General features: G+C 46.4%; 1 protein-coding gene across 2 annotated transcripts in view; it reads right to left on the bottom strand.

Annotated features, from left to right (window-relative positions):
* Positions 1–4,912: 4,912 nt before the first annotated feature.
* The window catches only part of PRDM16 (PR domain containing 16), a 215,357-nt gene continuing 207,139 nt past the window's right edge, over positions 4,913–13,130 (bottom strand). The window contains exons 12-16 of one of the 2 annotated variants that reach the window (XM_010567949.1): positions 11,021–11,190; positions 10,023–10,197; positions 8,761–8,991; positions 7,623–7,797; positions 4,913–4,990 (exon numbers count right to left, since the gene is read on the bottom strand). In XM_010567949.1, the coding sequence (XP_010566251.1) occupies positions 4,913–4,990; positions 7,623–7,797; positions 8,761–8,991; positions 10,023–10,197; positions 11,021–11,190 (829 nt within the window). Of the gene's footprint in view, positions 5,048–7,622; positions 7,798–8,760; positions 8,992–10,022; positions 10,198–11,020; positions 11,191–13,130 lie in introns of both variants that reach the window. The other variant, XM_010567948.1, reaches the window with a different exon arrangement.

A 13,130-nucleotide genomic window follows, 5' to 3' on the forward strand; every position in this document is an offset into this window, starting at 1 on the left:
GCTGACGGCCGAGGGAAGATGCCTCTGTCGTGACTTCTTTCAGGGGGTCTTCAGACCTCTGCGGACCGAGCCCATAGCGAGAAGGGCGTGGGAGAGCCTTTCTTCTTGAATTTCGTTTGTCTCGAGCGGTCACGGGCAGCAGATCGTATCGTTCGGGACCGGTTTGTGTAGCGGCCGTGACAGCAGCTAATTAATGCGAGACCCGGCATCCGAGCGCTCCTGGCCGACGCTAGTATTAATGACCTGGAATGGGCTTCCAGAGCCAGCCAAGGCGTTGGCTCAAGTTGAAAAGGCTGCGGCTGCGTTCTGGGCTCTGTGAAGGCCTCGTGCTGCCGTCTCTTTCCCTGCTGATTTCTGGGCCAGCGCCTGCTGGCAGCGGCTGCACACCTTGCGTGGGGAGGCCTGGGGCGTAGGGAGAGCAAACCTGAATCAAGAATTTTTAGGAACTGAAATCTATATGCTAGGCTTATTCCTTGACCCAATTTTTCCCTCCTCTTTCTTTTTCTTTTTTTTTCCTTCCCTTCTGTTCCCCCCCCCCAAGCATTCTCCGTTCTTTTGAGCACAGCTCTGACCTCCGCAGGGTGAGGTGATGCCCACCACCTTTCAGTCCCCTGCTAAATTAGCAGGTGCCGGAGGCTGGTGCAGTCAGAGTTGTTGTCATGGGGTCAGCTCAGGGGCCAAAAATGGGATGCTCCAGCCAGAGGGAAGCAATTTGCAAGTCCCACCAAACGAGCAAGCCGGGAGCATGAAGAGGAGCGATGCTGCAGCTCCCGGCTGCCTGTCCCGTCTCCTGAGGTGGGCACATGGATGTGCCGGGGCACAAGGTGGGAGATCAGCCCCCCTGGAGAGGGATGTAGCGATGGAGGGTCAAACCTCAGCCTTCCTGAGGCAGAGCGCTCCCTTCTCCTCCCCTTCTCCCCCAGAATTAGCACCGACAAGTGATTAACGAAGAGGGCTGAGGCAGGGTGCTGCTTCTGCCGTAGCTGAGCAGCGTGAATCTGGGGTTTTTGGTGGGTCGGGTGTTTAATGCCGCAGGGACTTTGGGGCAGCGGCAGGAGACGGGGCCGGGCAGCTCGGCCGGCAGCTCTGCGATGCTCGGCCGGTTGCATCTCGTGGAGGGGATACGGCAGCTACGACGTCGGGGTGAGGCGGCTCTGCGCGCCGCCTGGCTTTGGATTCACAGGGGCACCATTGTTGTAACGTGTCTGTTTGGATTAAACTGTTAAAGGATTAATTGGATTAACAATAAATTCCTGGATCCCAGTGAAAGGCGCGTTCTCCTTGCCCGAAAGGGAGCTGCACGCAATGTCGGCAGCACCGGTGGGGCCCTGTGTTTAACCTGTTAGTGGCGATGGGTGTCCCTGAGCACAATGGCTCTGCGTCGGGTTGGTGCCAAGGAGCCAGGTTGCCCCACCATGAGCTCTAAAATGAAAGCTTCCTTCTGCTGGCAGCACCGTCCTGGCCTCCGCTTGCTCTCAACATTTGCACATCTCAGGAACCATCCTTTGGAATAGCTGACTAAAAATCTGCTGCCAGTTGCAGCATGTTTCAAGTGTAATTGACTGAGCGAGACAAGATAAGTAGAAATTCAGTGAGGCTTTCTGTTTATTTCTCTTAACTGTGGAAGAATTAAAATTTTTCATCAGTGCTAAATTAGAGGAGATGGGGTCCAAAAAGAGAGACACTAGCTACATGAAAAGAGGAAGCAAATTAAGAAGTAAGAACAGGAAAAAAATCATGGTATAAAAAAAACCCCCATAGATGCAGGGCTGCTGCAGTCCCATGCTCAGATGTCCGGCTTGCTCCGGGCAGGAGCCACGGAGCTGCAGGTCAGGTTTTTGTGCTGGAACGGGACGGGACCGATTTACCCCAATGCTTAAGGGCAGGCTCGCCTGGAGCAGGTCCGTCGAGGCAGACCGCTTCCCTGCACTTCGGTGCCGGCGGGACACGCGGCACGGTGGCATCGCTCGCCGGCACGGTGGCATCGCTCGCCGCGCTCGGTGGAAGGGCGCGTGGGCAGGGGCCGCTCGCTTTCTGGCGGGGGCTGCGTTTGCTTTCCAGCCGGCCGAGGAAATAAATAGAAACCTTCGTCTAACGCGAGGGTCGCTTCAAGGCAAAGGTAACAAAACATATGATTGTCTGGAGAATCGGCAGCGCGACTAGCAGGATTGATCAGGGTCATTTGGCACGTGGACAAAATCTTCCTACTCCCTGGTTATCAATCATACGACATACGACCTTAATTACACAATTTTGGTCCTTCACTACATACTTATATTAACATTATTTCTTCACAATAATGATACCTAATGCAAAAAATACTGTTAAGGAAGAAATAAAATAAGGAAAGAATTAGCAACAAATTACAAGTTATATACAGATTAAAATAAATTCCATCAGGAAAAGAAACCATTCTTTTATTATTTTCAGTTGGCCCCTGTGGGAATAATTTAAAGGCCAAGCGCCTGGGCAGGGCTGGACTGCAGCAGCAGCAGCAGCAGCAGAGGCAGATGTGCTGGGACGGGAAGGTCCCATCTCCTTCGCAGAGAGCCTGGTTGCTTTTGACAATTGTCGGCTCTCGGGCTCTATTTGCCCGAGAGCTTTGTGCAAATAGATGAAGCAGTTCGGGTTACACTGACTGTTGGTCTCAGAGCCTTGGGCACTTTCACAGGGTGTTGCGGGAAACCAAAAAGGAAGGGTAAATTTTCTTGGAAAACACGCTGATGCTGCTCATCTACCTTTTGTTCCTTCTGCACCAAAGCTACCCTAGATGCTTTCCTCCGTGGCCAGCGTGAGGCTCCTGGCTATCTAAAACCAGCCACACGCGTGCTCTTGGGCGCAAAGAGCAAATGGCAAAGCTATCGTTCCTAACACGACCTCCGCTTTATTTGAGTAGCCGTTTCCTCTGTTTTAGCATGCTGGAATGAGGCTGCCCCGTTGCATTTCTCCCCACTGGACCGGCACAGAAGCCACTGTCTGTTCTTTTCCATGCCAAGCAGGCAGAGAGGCCACGTGTGTCAAGTATTTACAGGCAGATATACTGAGCACTGCGTGCTGTTTCTCTGAAATCGGCCATTAACCCAGTTCTGCCAGCAGTTACTACCCGATCAAATACTTCCTAGAAGCACACCCAGCACTAAAATATGCTGAAATTAATGGGAGAAGTTCCTCTCGACTTCACTGACTTTGGCTGCAATCTTCACAGAGCCAGCCTGCCAGAGCACCTCCAGACTCTGAGCAGGTTGCTGACGCAGAACTGCAATGGGCGAGATGCAGAGGCACGCGGTTTCACTCAGTGGTAGCAGTAGTCCCGTGGCACTTCTAATTTTTAGATGCTGTAATCTGAAAATTCTCAGGCCACACATTCTAAACTTTATCTTTGTAGCCAATGTTATCCTTTGCAAGGTCTAAGTGCTTTCCTGACTATTCTGTAATGCAGCTTTACCTGCGAAACCACTGCTCCAACAGCAGATTGTAATTGCAATGTAGGAGAGCATAAGCATCACAGCATTTCTGGAGGCTGCTTTGGATCGGTAAAGAAGATGAGACAGAAGCGATTTAAAATCACTCCTAAAATATCTGCGAGATTTTAGAGTCAGAGAGACAATTCAATTCTTAGCTATGTGCCTGAATAGAGGGCTGTACCCCTGAGGTTGCTGAGGCAAGGAAATTTTAATCTTTCTACTTCAACGACAGGCCAAATGGCAGCGTGCGATGCATAAGCAACCATCCAGCATACCAAAACAACTGCACGAGTCAGAAATTTCTGCTGCAATTCCCAGATACCGTCAACACTGAAAGGATGTCAGTCTAAAAAAAAAACCCGGGAGATAAATCGCAAGATGTGTCTGGATTGCCCTTCTTAAGGCGAGACTCGCCCACCACACACACTTTCTCACACACAGCTACCCCTCTCCAGGTAAGGGTTTACCTCTCTGCCTGGGCAAATCCAGGCTTTTTCAGCAGCTCACTGGCAGGGACTCAGGCCAGCATGGGGCAGAGTGCCATCGCTCCCCTCGCCAGCAGACTTGCTGAGCATGGCTTTTTCTGAAACACTCCAGATGCTTCAAGTCCAAGCAGCAGCTCGGGCTCACAGGCACTAGCAGAGATGGAAAGCACTCTTAACCTTGCGTCGGCACAGACAGAAGGGCGCTCGGGGCACAGCCGATGACCGTGAACCACGTGCTTGCACGATACCTCGATGACTCCAACCTCAGCAATGCTCCAGGCTGAAGCTTTCTCTACCGGGACACTGCATATGGTGTATCGTGACTGCAGGCAATGCGGCCTCGCATTCGAGAAGCTCTGCACCGTGCCAGTGTGTTTTGTTGGGAACAAAGGAGAGGACGGCGTTTCTGTGGGAGCACTGAATTTCAAATTCTTTTGGGGGTCAATTAAATGGGTTGAATTTACCCTTCCCTGGTATAACTCCAGTGACTATGTCAGAATTGCACCAGGGATAGGTCACATCTGGCTCTCTTTCCTTATTACTTCACTATTCAGCTGAATTGAAAGGAAATGCTACCGACTGGTTTCAAGCTTTCATTTATATGCTTTACAGGCTTTACTGGCTCAGTGATACTGTTTTGTAATGTTAGAGGGGCCAATGTTTGATTGCACTGTTGCAATTCGTGTCTTGCTCATGCCATTCCTATAGACTGTGAAATCCTAGGGCTGCATCAGGGTTATCCAGTTTTGGAGAGGTTCATTCTGATAAATTAGAAATGAAAACTCTGGACAGATAAAAATGCAGGACTTGTAGGTCGGATGCGACAGGTTTCCTTCTCAGCCAAAAGTCCAGACGACTCCCTGAGGCCCTCTCATCCATCTTCTGCTTGCTAGGATTTTTGCTAGGATAATTGCAGCACCACCGCCTCCTCGCTTGGACTCTGGCCAGTGCCTTGTTGACCTCTCAGAGGTGGTTGATGGGGTTAAAGGTCCCCGACTCTGAAGCTGCTCCTGCCATGTCCAACCAAGCACCCAGAGAGTTCTGGGAGGACGTGTGGAGGGGAGCGTTCTCAGACAGGGACAGCATCATTGCATAAGCCTGGAGGAGAGAAGAGCAACGCAGAGGACAGGCGTGAATACACCCGCAGGACCGGCTGTAACAAACCACGTGAAGCACAGCACCATCTAACTGTATAGGAAAAGTAGGCCAGCCGGCATCCTTTGGCCTGGGCCAAGAACTTTGCCAGCCGGTCTAAACTTACATCCACACGCTGGGATGACACCCATCGCTCCAGCTACTCAAACTTGCCACAGAGTTTATAGGCAGTTGTAGGGTTAGTCAGGAGCGGCCATCGCTCCCGTCGGCTTTTATGGGACCGAACCCATTCTGCGCCGGCTCTGCACTTGGGCACAAACCCGCACGTTTGATCCTAAGCTCTGCTCTCAGGGGAAAGCGGCTACATGTGGCACGCCAATTACTTTGTTTTTTCTTCCAAAAGGTCCTCCTACAGGCAAGTAAGTGACTAGGTGAGGCTAGGGCCCGGTCACAAGCCCCAGAAGTGGCATAGCAATATCCACGCTAGCTGTAACCCAACGGGCAGCTGCGGCAGCAGGCTGCTCATCTGCTTGGCGTGAGCCCACCGGTGCCTGTCGAAACCTGCGCGGAGGTATTTAGGAATATAGGCATGATATGCTCACTGGCATTACTGGTGTGTTCCTATGTTCTTGTCGGGGTAGATTTATTGCTGCAGTGAAACAGTTAAAAGCGTCCACTGAGAAAAATGCATCAAGACTTGTCTTTTCTCTATAACAACCAGCTTGCTTCTTTGTAACCTAGATGCTCTCCCTCTTCCCAGACTACTTGTCTCGTACACCTTTGTGTCCTCTCCCAGCCCACACAAGTGATGTGAAGGCTTAGGCAGATGACAACCTCACACACTGGAGGTGAAAGCCCACGTAATTGCCACCCATGACCTGAAACAGAGGAGGACACGGTGCCCGCCCTCCCGGGTCTACGCTAGCTGGTGTAATGTATGCTCCTACTTTGCAATGAAATTGTAGCCGTGTAGCCCTCTCCTTCACACCCACACGCAATCCTTTGCAGGGCAACAGACAAAGACCATTACGTTATCTGGGGTATCAGTACAACGCTCAGTACAGTAGGACCCCTCCTAATGCAACTGTAACGGTGACAATAGGAACCAGTTATCCAACTTTAGCCTCTCCTCTTAAAGCTGAGGGTCAGATCTACTTGTCAAGTCAACCCATTCATGTATTGTAGGTGCGTGCTGGAAGAGGTACAGCTTTGTGGCGTTATGGACATGCACGCTTCTAGAATTGCTTAAAAAGAAAGACAGCCGCAAAGGAGTGCTGTGCTGCTCACACAAATGTTGATTTACTACTACATTTCCTGCACAAGAGATGGTTTGAATTATTTAACTTACTTATTGTGATTTAAGTATAACCAGTCCTGCATCTCATACGCTATAAAATTGATCCCCAAACCAAAAATACCACCCCCCACACCATCCAAGCGCAGGCTGGACCTAACAATGTCGTACAAATTCTGAAAGAGCAAGCTGTTCTTAAACAGTTAGTACATTTGGCGTATTAGTAACAGGACACATGTAAGAGTCAGGCAAGTGGCTTGTGCTTAAATCAGTTTCACCCAGCAAAAAGCTGTGTCCTGTCTTCAAGCAGACCTTCCCCAGCTTCAGTACCAGCCCCTACTATGAAGGAGGACAAGAATTTCACAAGTTTTGGGTGATGATAAATCAAAACCCTTGTTCTGCTCGGCAACCACACTAAGCCAGTTCTTTGCTGGACATTTAGAATAGATTTCGTGACAAACTCTGTTGCTTGAAGCTTAGAAAGGGACTCCAAGGCAACAGCTGTACTCATCCCCCGTGAAGGGTTGAGTATGCTCCCTCTAGCCTGGTGATGTAACTTCATTGAACAGTTTTTTGGGGAGAATCCTTTTGTGGGGATCAAGATATGAACTTCACAAAACTAGACTATTTTGGTTTAATGAAAAAGCAGAAAGCACAACTGGATCTGCCCCATACCTCCAGATTTTTTTCAAAACTCCAATAGGTGCTGAGACGTCATTTTGAGGTTTCATGGTGGGTCTGAACTGGTCTAGCTCACAGGGCACATTTCCATTTTACGGTTTGCTTTTAGAAATCAGAGAGATAGCCGAGGAAGTCCTCTAGACTTGCTGGATTGCAAGTCCTGGAAATACTATTGTCTGTTACACCTTTTATAATCAAACCCAAGGATACTTTATTACTGTTCGTGCAGACCAAACCTCGGGTCTCTTAGTATATACCAACTGAAGACCCATCCCAAAGTTTAAGTAAATAATAGTCATAAAAACATTTACACAGACAGATAAAAACAGACAGATGCCTCTATCTTTCTATGTAAGCATGTTCTCACAGCACGGGCTAAACGATAAATTGATCTGGTGACCTAAAACTGACGCTTGCTCCCTTTCTCCTCTAGTTCAGTAGAGCTGCAACGAGACACGCGTCACATATGATTCACGCATTACAGTTAGAATTCCTGCTCATTGGAAGGGGAAAATAAACCTCAGCTAAAGGAGGCCAGCTGCTTGCTAATCCTACCGTACGTGCTGGCAGCAAGCTAGATAAAATGTTCTGTCATATACCTACCTGGTTTTTAGCCTGCCTGTACAGAGTCTGTTTTATTGTCTCAGAGTCTAAGGTGGAATTAAACACATCTTTAACTTCAAATGCTTCCTCGGCTGCTTTGCGAAGATCCAGCCCCTTCCCAAAATTCGGCATCTGCTCCAAATCTAACAAGCCGGCTTCGTCCTCCTCAATACACCTGTACCAATGACCAGGGGAAGGGGTTGACCTGTTGTTAGCTCATCTCACCGTTCACATCTAGCCAATGTGAGTGTTGCTAACCCAGTGCCTGCATGCATATACCATGGGGGTCTCACAAGCCACATGCGTGAACTGACACAAACAAACACAAAAATGACACAAAATGCAAGGAGCAAAGAAAAAGTGGAGAGCGTGGCTATGCACAAACAAGCATTAGTGCTACAGATATTTGTGATTAAGCATGGCTACAATTCACTTGGGTCTTCTGTGTGGACATGTCCAATTGCTGTCCGCTCCTTGAAATGTTTTGACAATGAATCAGTGTCTGAAGAACACTGCCGCATTTTCTTTGAGTTGCAATGAAAACAGCGATGCACTGAGATCAGGTAAGATACTGCTTTGCATCATGGGACATTTGTTACGAATACCAGCTGGGAAGCCGAGGCAAACTGAGGCAAAAAGAAAGCTAAGCCTATACTACGGGCAACAAACTTTAATTTTCAAAGTGTCTAGACATGGCTTGACCTTGGGAAAAAAAAGCTCCGAGAACTCCCCTTGAAGTCAACAACATTTTGCTACAACTAAAACAGGCAGAGCAGCACAAAACGGATTGCGTACGTAAGCCTCTTCCCTTGCCCTGACCAGTGTTTTAGAGAGAAAGACATTATCCGCTGAACTGTGGTACCCTGAAAATGCTGGCTTCTGTGCTGGACTAACTGTTCTCCTGACACGAACTTCTCAAGTCTTGGATATACACCTTTTCACAGATTCTCCTAGCAGTCCACTTGTTTCATGTCCCCCACCATGGTGCAAATGGAATCTCTCAAGTGAATGCTTAAATCAAACGGGAGGTATGATACATGGCTTGAAAAATGAAACAACAGCACTCACAATCTACCACTGAGACAGGGTCAGAAGTCTGAGCCCCCTTTGACTTCTCAAAGGGAATGGCCCACCTCACCTTCGGGTGTGGTCAAAGCTCATGGTGAGAGATGTGGGCTCTTCATCTTCTTCATCCTCAAATGCTCCTCGGGGCTCTGCGGTGGGCGATACCGTTTCATCCTGCGACTTCCCTGTCAGGCTGTCATCATCCTCCTCTTCCAGTTCCTCATCTTCATCATCCACATCTTCTGTTTTCTCATTTGCTAATCCATGACACTGGGAATTGCCATCAATATCTGGGATTTCTGGCCTGAAATATTTGGTCAAGGTAGGGAAGAAGAAAGAAAAGAAAAAAAGAAAAGATGCCAAATGCGTTAAGTCGTGCATTTTCACCGTAATGCAAGACTTTGGTAATTTTATACACATGTGCGAATACAGAGACATATTTACGTACATATTATTTAAACTGCAAGGAAAAGGAAAACCGACATGTTTCAGGCATTTAAAAATCAGCCTTTGCAGTGTCTTAAGGGCTAATTAGGCTGTCAAGTATATACCAACCCCAATGCTTTTCAACCTAGAATTTTGTCTAGTCTGGATTTAAATGATGGTTTTCCATCTCTTAAAATACATCATCTGCAGGACAAGCGGCTCTCCTCCTTCTCTGTGCTACAGTATTCTACCAACCTCCCTTCGAGCAACAAGAAAGGGGAAGCTTCCTCACTGTGTAATCTAACAGCCAGCCTAAATTCCCTCTCGTATTACTTTTGCTATTCATGCCCATATGGACCCAGCGGACTCCACAAAACTAGCAGTTCTACATTATGTTAAGAGAATGAGAGTGGGATCACCAGTGCTATGGACTTGGAACCCAACAGGATGCCACCAAGTGACATAAAATAAGATTAACATCTTCACCAGAAATTTTACGTCAGCGTGTTCCACACTTCTTACTGTTCTTTATGTGGATCACATCCATCACGTGGATTTCTCATACTTAACATTTTGGACTTAAACCTTAGTATTAGCATTAAGTAGCTGTTTGTCAAAACAGGATAGTAGCGGGTGAAATACCACTCAGTCAAAATAAAGCTTATGATACGGATAGATTTGAAACAAACTAACAGACTAGAAAAGCAGGTCCCTCCCGTCTCCTTAATCAGTACTCTGTGATCAGTGATGCCACGTAGTTGCACAGCAGAAGGTAACAGTTCAATAATCACATTTTTATCTAGAGAAGAAATTGGGTCTTCTCACGACTATTGCGCTAGACAGAGGCTGACTGGTCTTTCAACCATGTTAACAATACTTGTCACCAGATAACTTTATTTGCTCGTCTACCTTTTATCTGCTAAAGTTGATGCTTGATTCATCTCGCTATTTGCAATAAAATTTCTGATTTCAGAGAAATACGAATCCTCTTTTTCATCTAAAAGTGCATGGTTGTCTGATTCCGAGTTTGGGGAAGAGGCACTGGTCCCAAGGTGGTTTGTAATGACTCCAGAGTGCTGGCTCACTGAGTGCAAGAAACAAGAAAAGAGAAGAGGAGAAACAATCAGATGTTGTTGTCAAAGCCATTATTATGAGGAAAAATAAAGGAGGAACGTTATGCAACAATCCTTTCGCTATATATTCATGATTTAACATTTAAGAGAAATCTCACGGACCAAGGCTGCCAAAGGAAGCTCATGTTTTCCAGACATGAATTACAGAGAGAAATAAATGTAAGTGATGTTTAGCATTTCCGGATGGTATATGCAATTTAAGAACCACCATCCCTTGCATAGCTGTTTGCCTGTAACTTTTCCATAATTTTTTTTTTTTTTCCTAGGCTGGGAAATCACTTAGTTGGCTTCAGCACAGGAATTTCTTCCTGCAGTTTTTATCTTGAGGCAAAGTCTATTTATCTTCTTGAACTTCACACATACCTACAAATGCATTTCAGGTTGAAAACCCTTGGTAGAGCTTGACATGTCCACATCAGCATTGGACCAGGAGATCTCACAACGCGAGGTTATGCTCCCTGGACAGAGTCCCCAGGAAGTCAGTTATCATGATCCCTATTTTATGGATTGGAAAAGGGCACATTTGAGTAATACGTGACTAGACCTTGGCAGAGCTGAGTCCCGTGCATGAGTGCGTGTTACAATTACGCACTGTGGATAAACGCATCTTTGGCTGCACGAGGAGCTGGCATTTGGGTTTTGCTACCTGATGATATTCAGCCTTAAGAAACAGTGCTTTCCAGAAAGGCTTCCCAAGGTGACCAGAGAGACCAGACCGTGGTGTCTTCTCCATCCAGTGCCCCAACAGAACCACACAGCCGTGCCCTTTCCTACCTGGAACATTCTCGTGTTCGTGTTTCTTAAGATGTCGGTCCAAGTTGGTCTGCTGCCCAAAGCATCGGTTACACAGGTGACATTTGAATGGCTTCTCCTTGTTATGGATGTTTCGAACGTGCCGCTGGAGGTTGGAGGAAATGCTGAATGACCTGTCACAGTATTTACACCTGAAAAATAGAAGCAAATGCCAAAGAGTGCAATGTGAGGAAAAAAAAAAGAGAAAGAAAAATCTGACTATCAGAAAACCAGAAAATGTTGGTCTATAAATCTTTACTCAGCTGAGGACCTGGGAAGCACAAAGCATTAATCATTCCAGACAAATCTGATATTATTGTTACTCAAGGAGCACAAAGAAAGGATTAGGATTAATTAAGAAGCGAGTCGTCCAAACAAATAAGAATTTTAAACAAAATAATTACTTTTCCACACATGAATGTAAAAATAAGAAAGGTGAATTTATTTCTTCCACCCTTCTCATGTTGTAGGGGAAGTAGGTGAAATATGGCTGTGGAGGGAGGAAAAAGAAGACAGAAGGAGAAGAAAGAAAGGAGGTTAAATGTATAAAATAGTTATTAGCTAGCATTTCCCTACATGACACAGTTATCTGGACACACAAAAAACTCCAGATTTATTTGTGAAATTCCTTGTGGTAGTCAAGATGCAGGCAGTACAGCATGCCTTTAAAGGTAATTACGGTTATTATTATAGTACAATAGCTCCCAAGAAATACACCGTAGTTTCCAAACAGGATAAGATTTACTCCTATGCAGTGAGTATCTGGTTTATGATGAAAAAATGTGGAATGTAAGGAGCCAAGCCAGAATGTTTAGGGAAACTGCTGAGTGAAGAAATGTTCCCTCTTTGAAACAAACCTCTGCAGGACCCATGGTAGATGTGTTGGAAGCTTGTTCAAAGTTGCCACCACCCCCCCTCTGGATCCAGATTCCCTCCAAATAAAAACAAGGCTTTGCTAAACCCTGGTGCTTTGTGAACTCAGCCCTGGACTTCTCCTCCGGCGCCGAACAAGAAGGCAGCCGATGTACTGAAGAGGGCAGCTTTGAGCCACACTGAAGAGTTTCAGTACTAAAGCTACAGAAAATCTAATTCCTCTTTGAATCCGCCTGAATCCCTCATTAGATCTCCCTTTAAATATGTCATTTGTACCTCAACAAAGCTGCTTTCCTCACGGCTCTATTTCCAAAACCCATGAGAAGTAGAATCCTTTCTCCGCTACAGACCTCTGCAAATCCTGGACACTTACGGGACAAAATAAAAACTGTTCTTAAGCCCTCGTAATTCCAGAACAAAACCGCTTGCTTTAGCAGAACTGCTCTGTGCTCCTCTAACCGAGAGGAAAATTTGTCCCACTGAGCTAAGCTACTATTCGACAAGGCATGATGATGGCGATGCATTTGTGCATGTTTTCGGAATGCCAGTAGTTCATTACGTGAAGAGGGCACACAGAGCTCATCTTGTGCCCGTGTCATTCAAGTATGAAGCTGGATTTGCCATGACACCAAGGACGTAGTATTGTTTCCTACAAACACAACAGGTTCAAATGCGGGAAGGAGGTGCGAGTGTAAAAAAATCTATGCTGTGAAACACACACACCATTTCCAGATGTGCTACAGCTGTGATTTTTATTTGGTCTCTAAAAATAAATTGGTATTATTTTTGGAAATAGCAGAGATACACTTATGAAACACTCTCTCTCTCTGCGTGTTTATGGATTCCATGTCCACCTCCGAATTTCCTACTGTTAAATCACTAAAAAGAATAGAGATATTTTAAATAATGAACCTTTACTACGATTAACCTAAGAAGAAGGCAAAATCTCTTTTTAAACCACAGTTTTCTCAGGCTTCCAAAGTTGTTCATTTTTTCAAAAAACATGAATCGAACAACTAAAGAAAACAAGACGTTACTTGAACATCAGCAAGAACAAGCACAGTTCATACACGGAGAGTTAAACATGCACAGATTTCCAGCTCTTATTCTCCTCCTATCTGCGAGCAACCAATGAACCTGCTTTCAGGAGCTGCCAGGCTTCGGCAGCTTCTACCGCTCGGCACTTCAGAAAGCTGAAATGTCCAAAACGGCCAATACC

The sequence above is a fragment of the Haliaeetus leucocephalus genome, unplaced genomic scaffold (assembly GCF_000737465.1).
Source record: "Haliaeetus leucocephalus isolate CR32 unplaced genomic scaffold, Haliaeetus_leucocephalus-4.0 Scaffold230, whole genome shotgun sequence".
Classification (NCBI taxonomy): Eukaryota; Metazoa; Chordata; class Aves; order Accipitriformes; family Accipitridae; genus Haliaeetus; species Haliaeetus leucocephalus.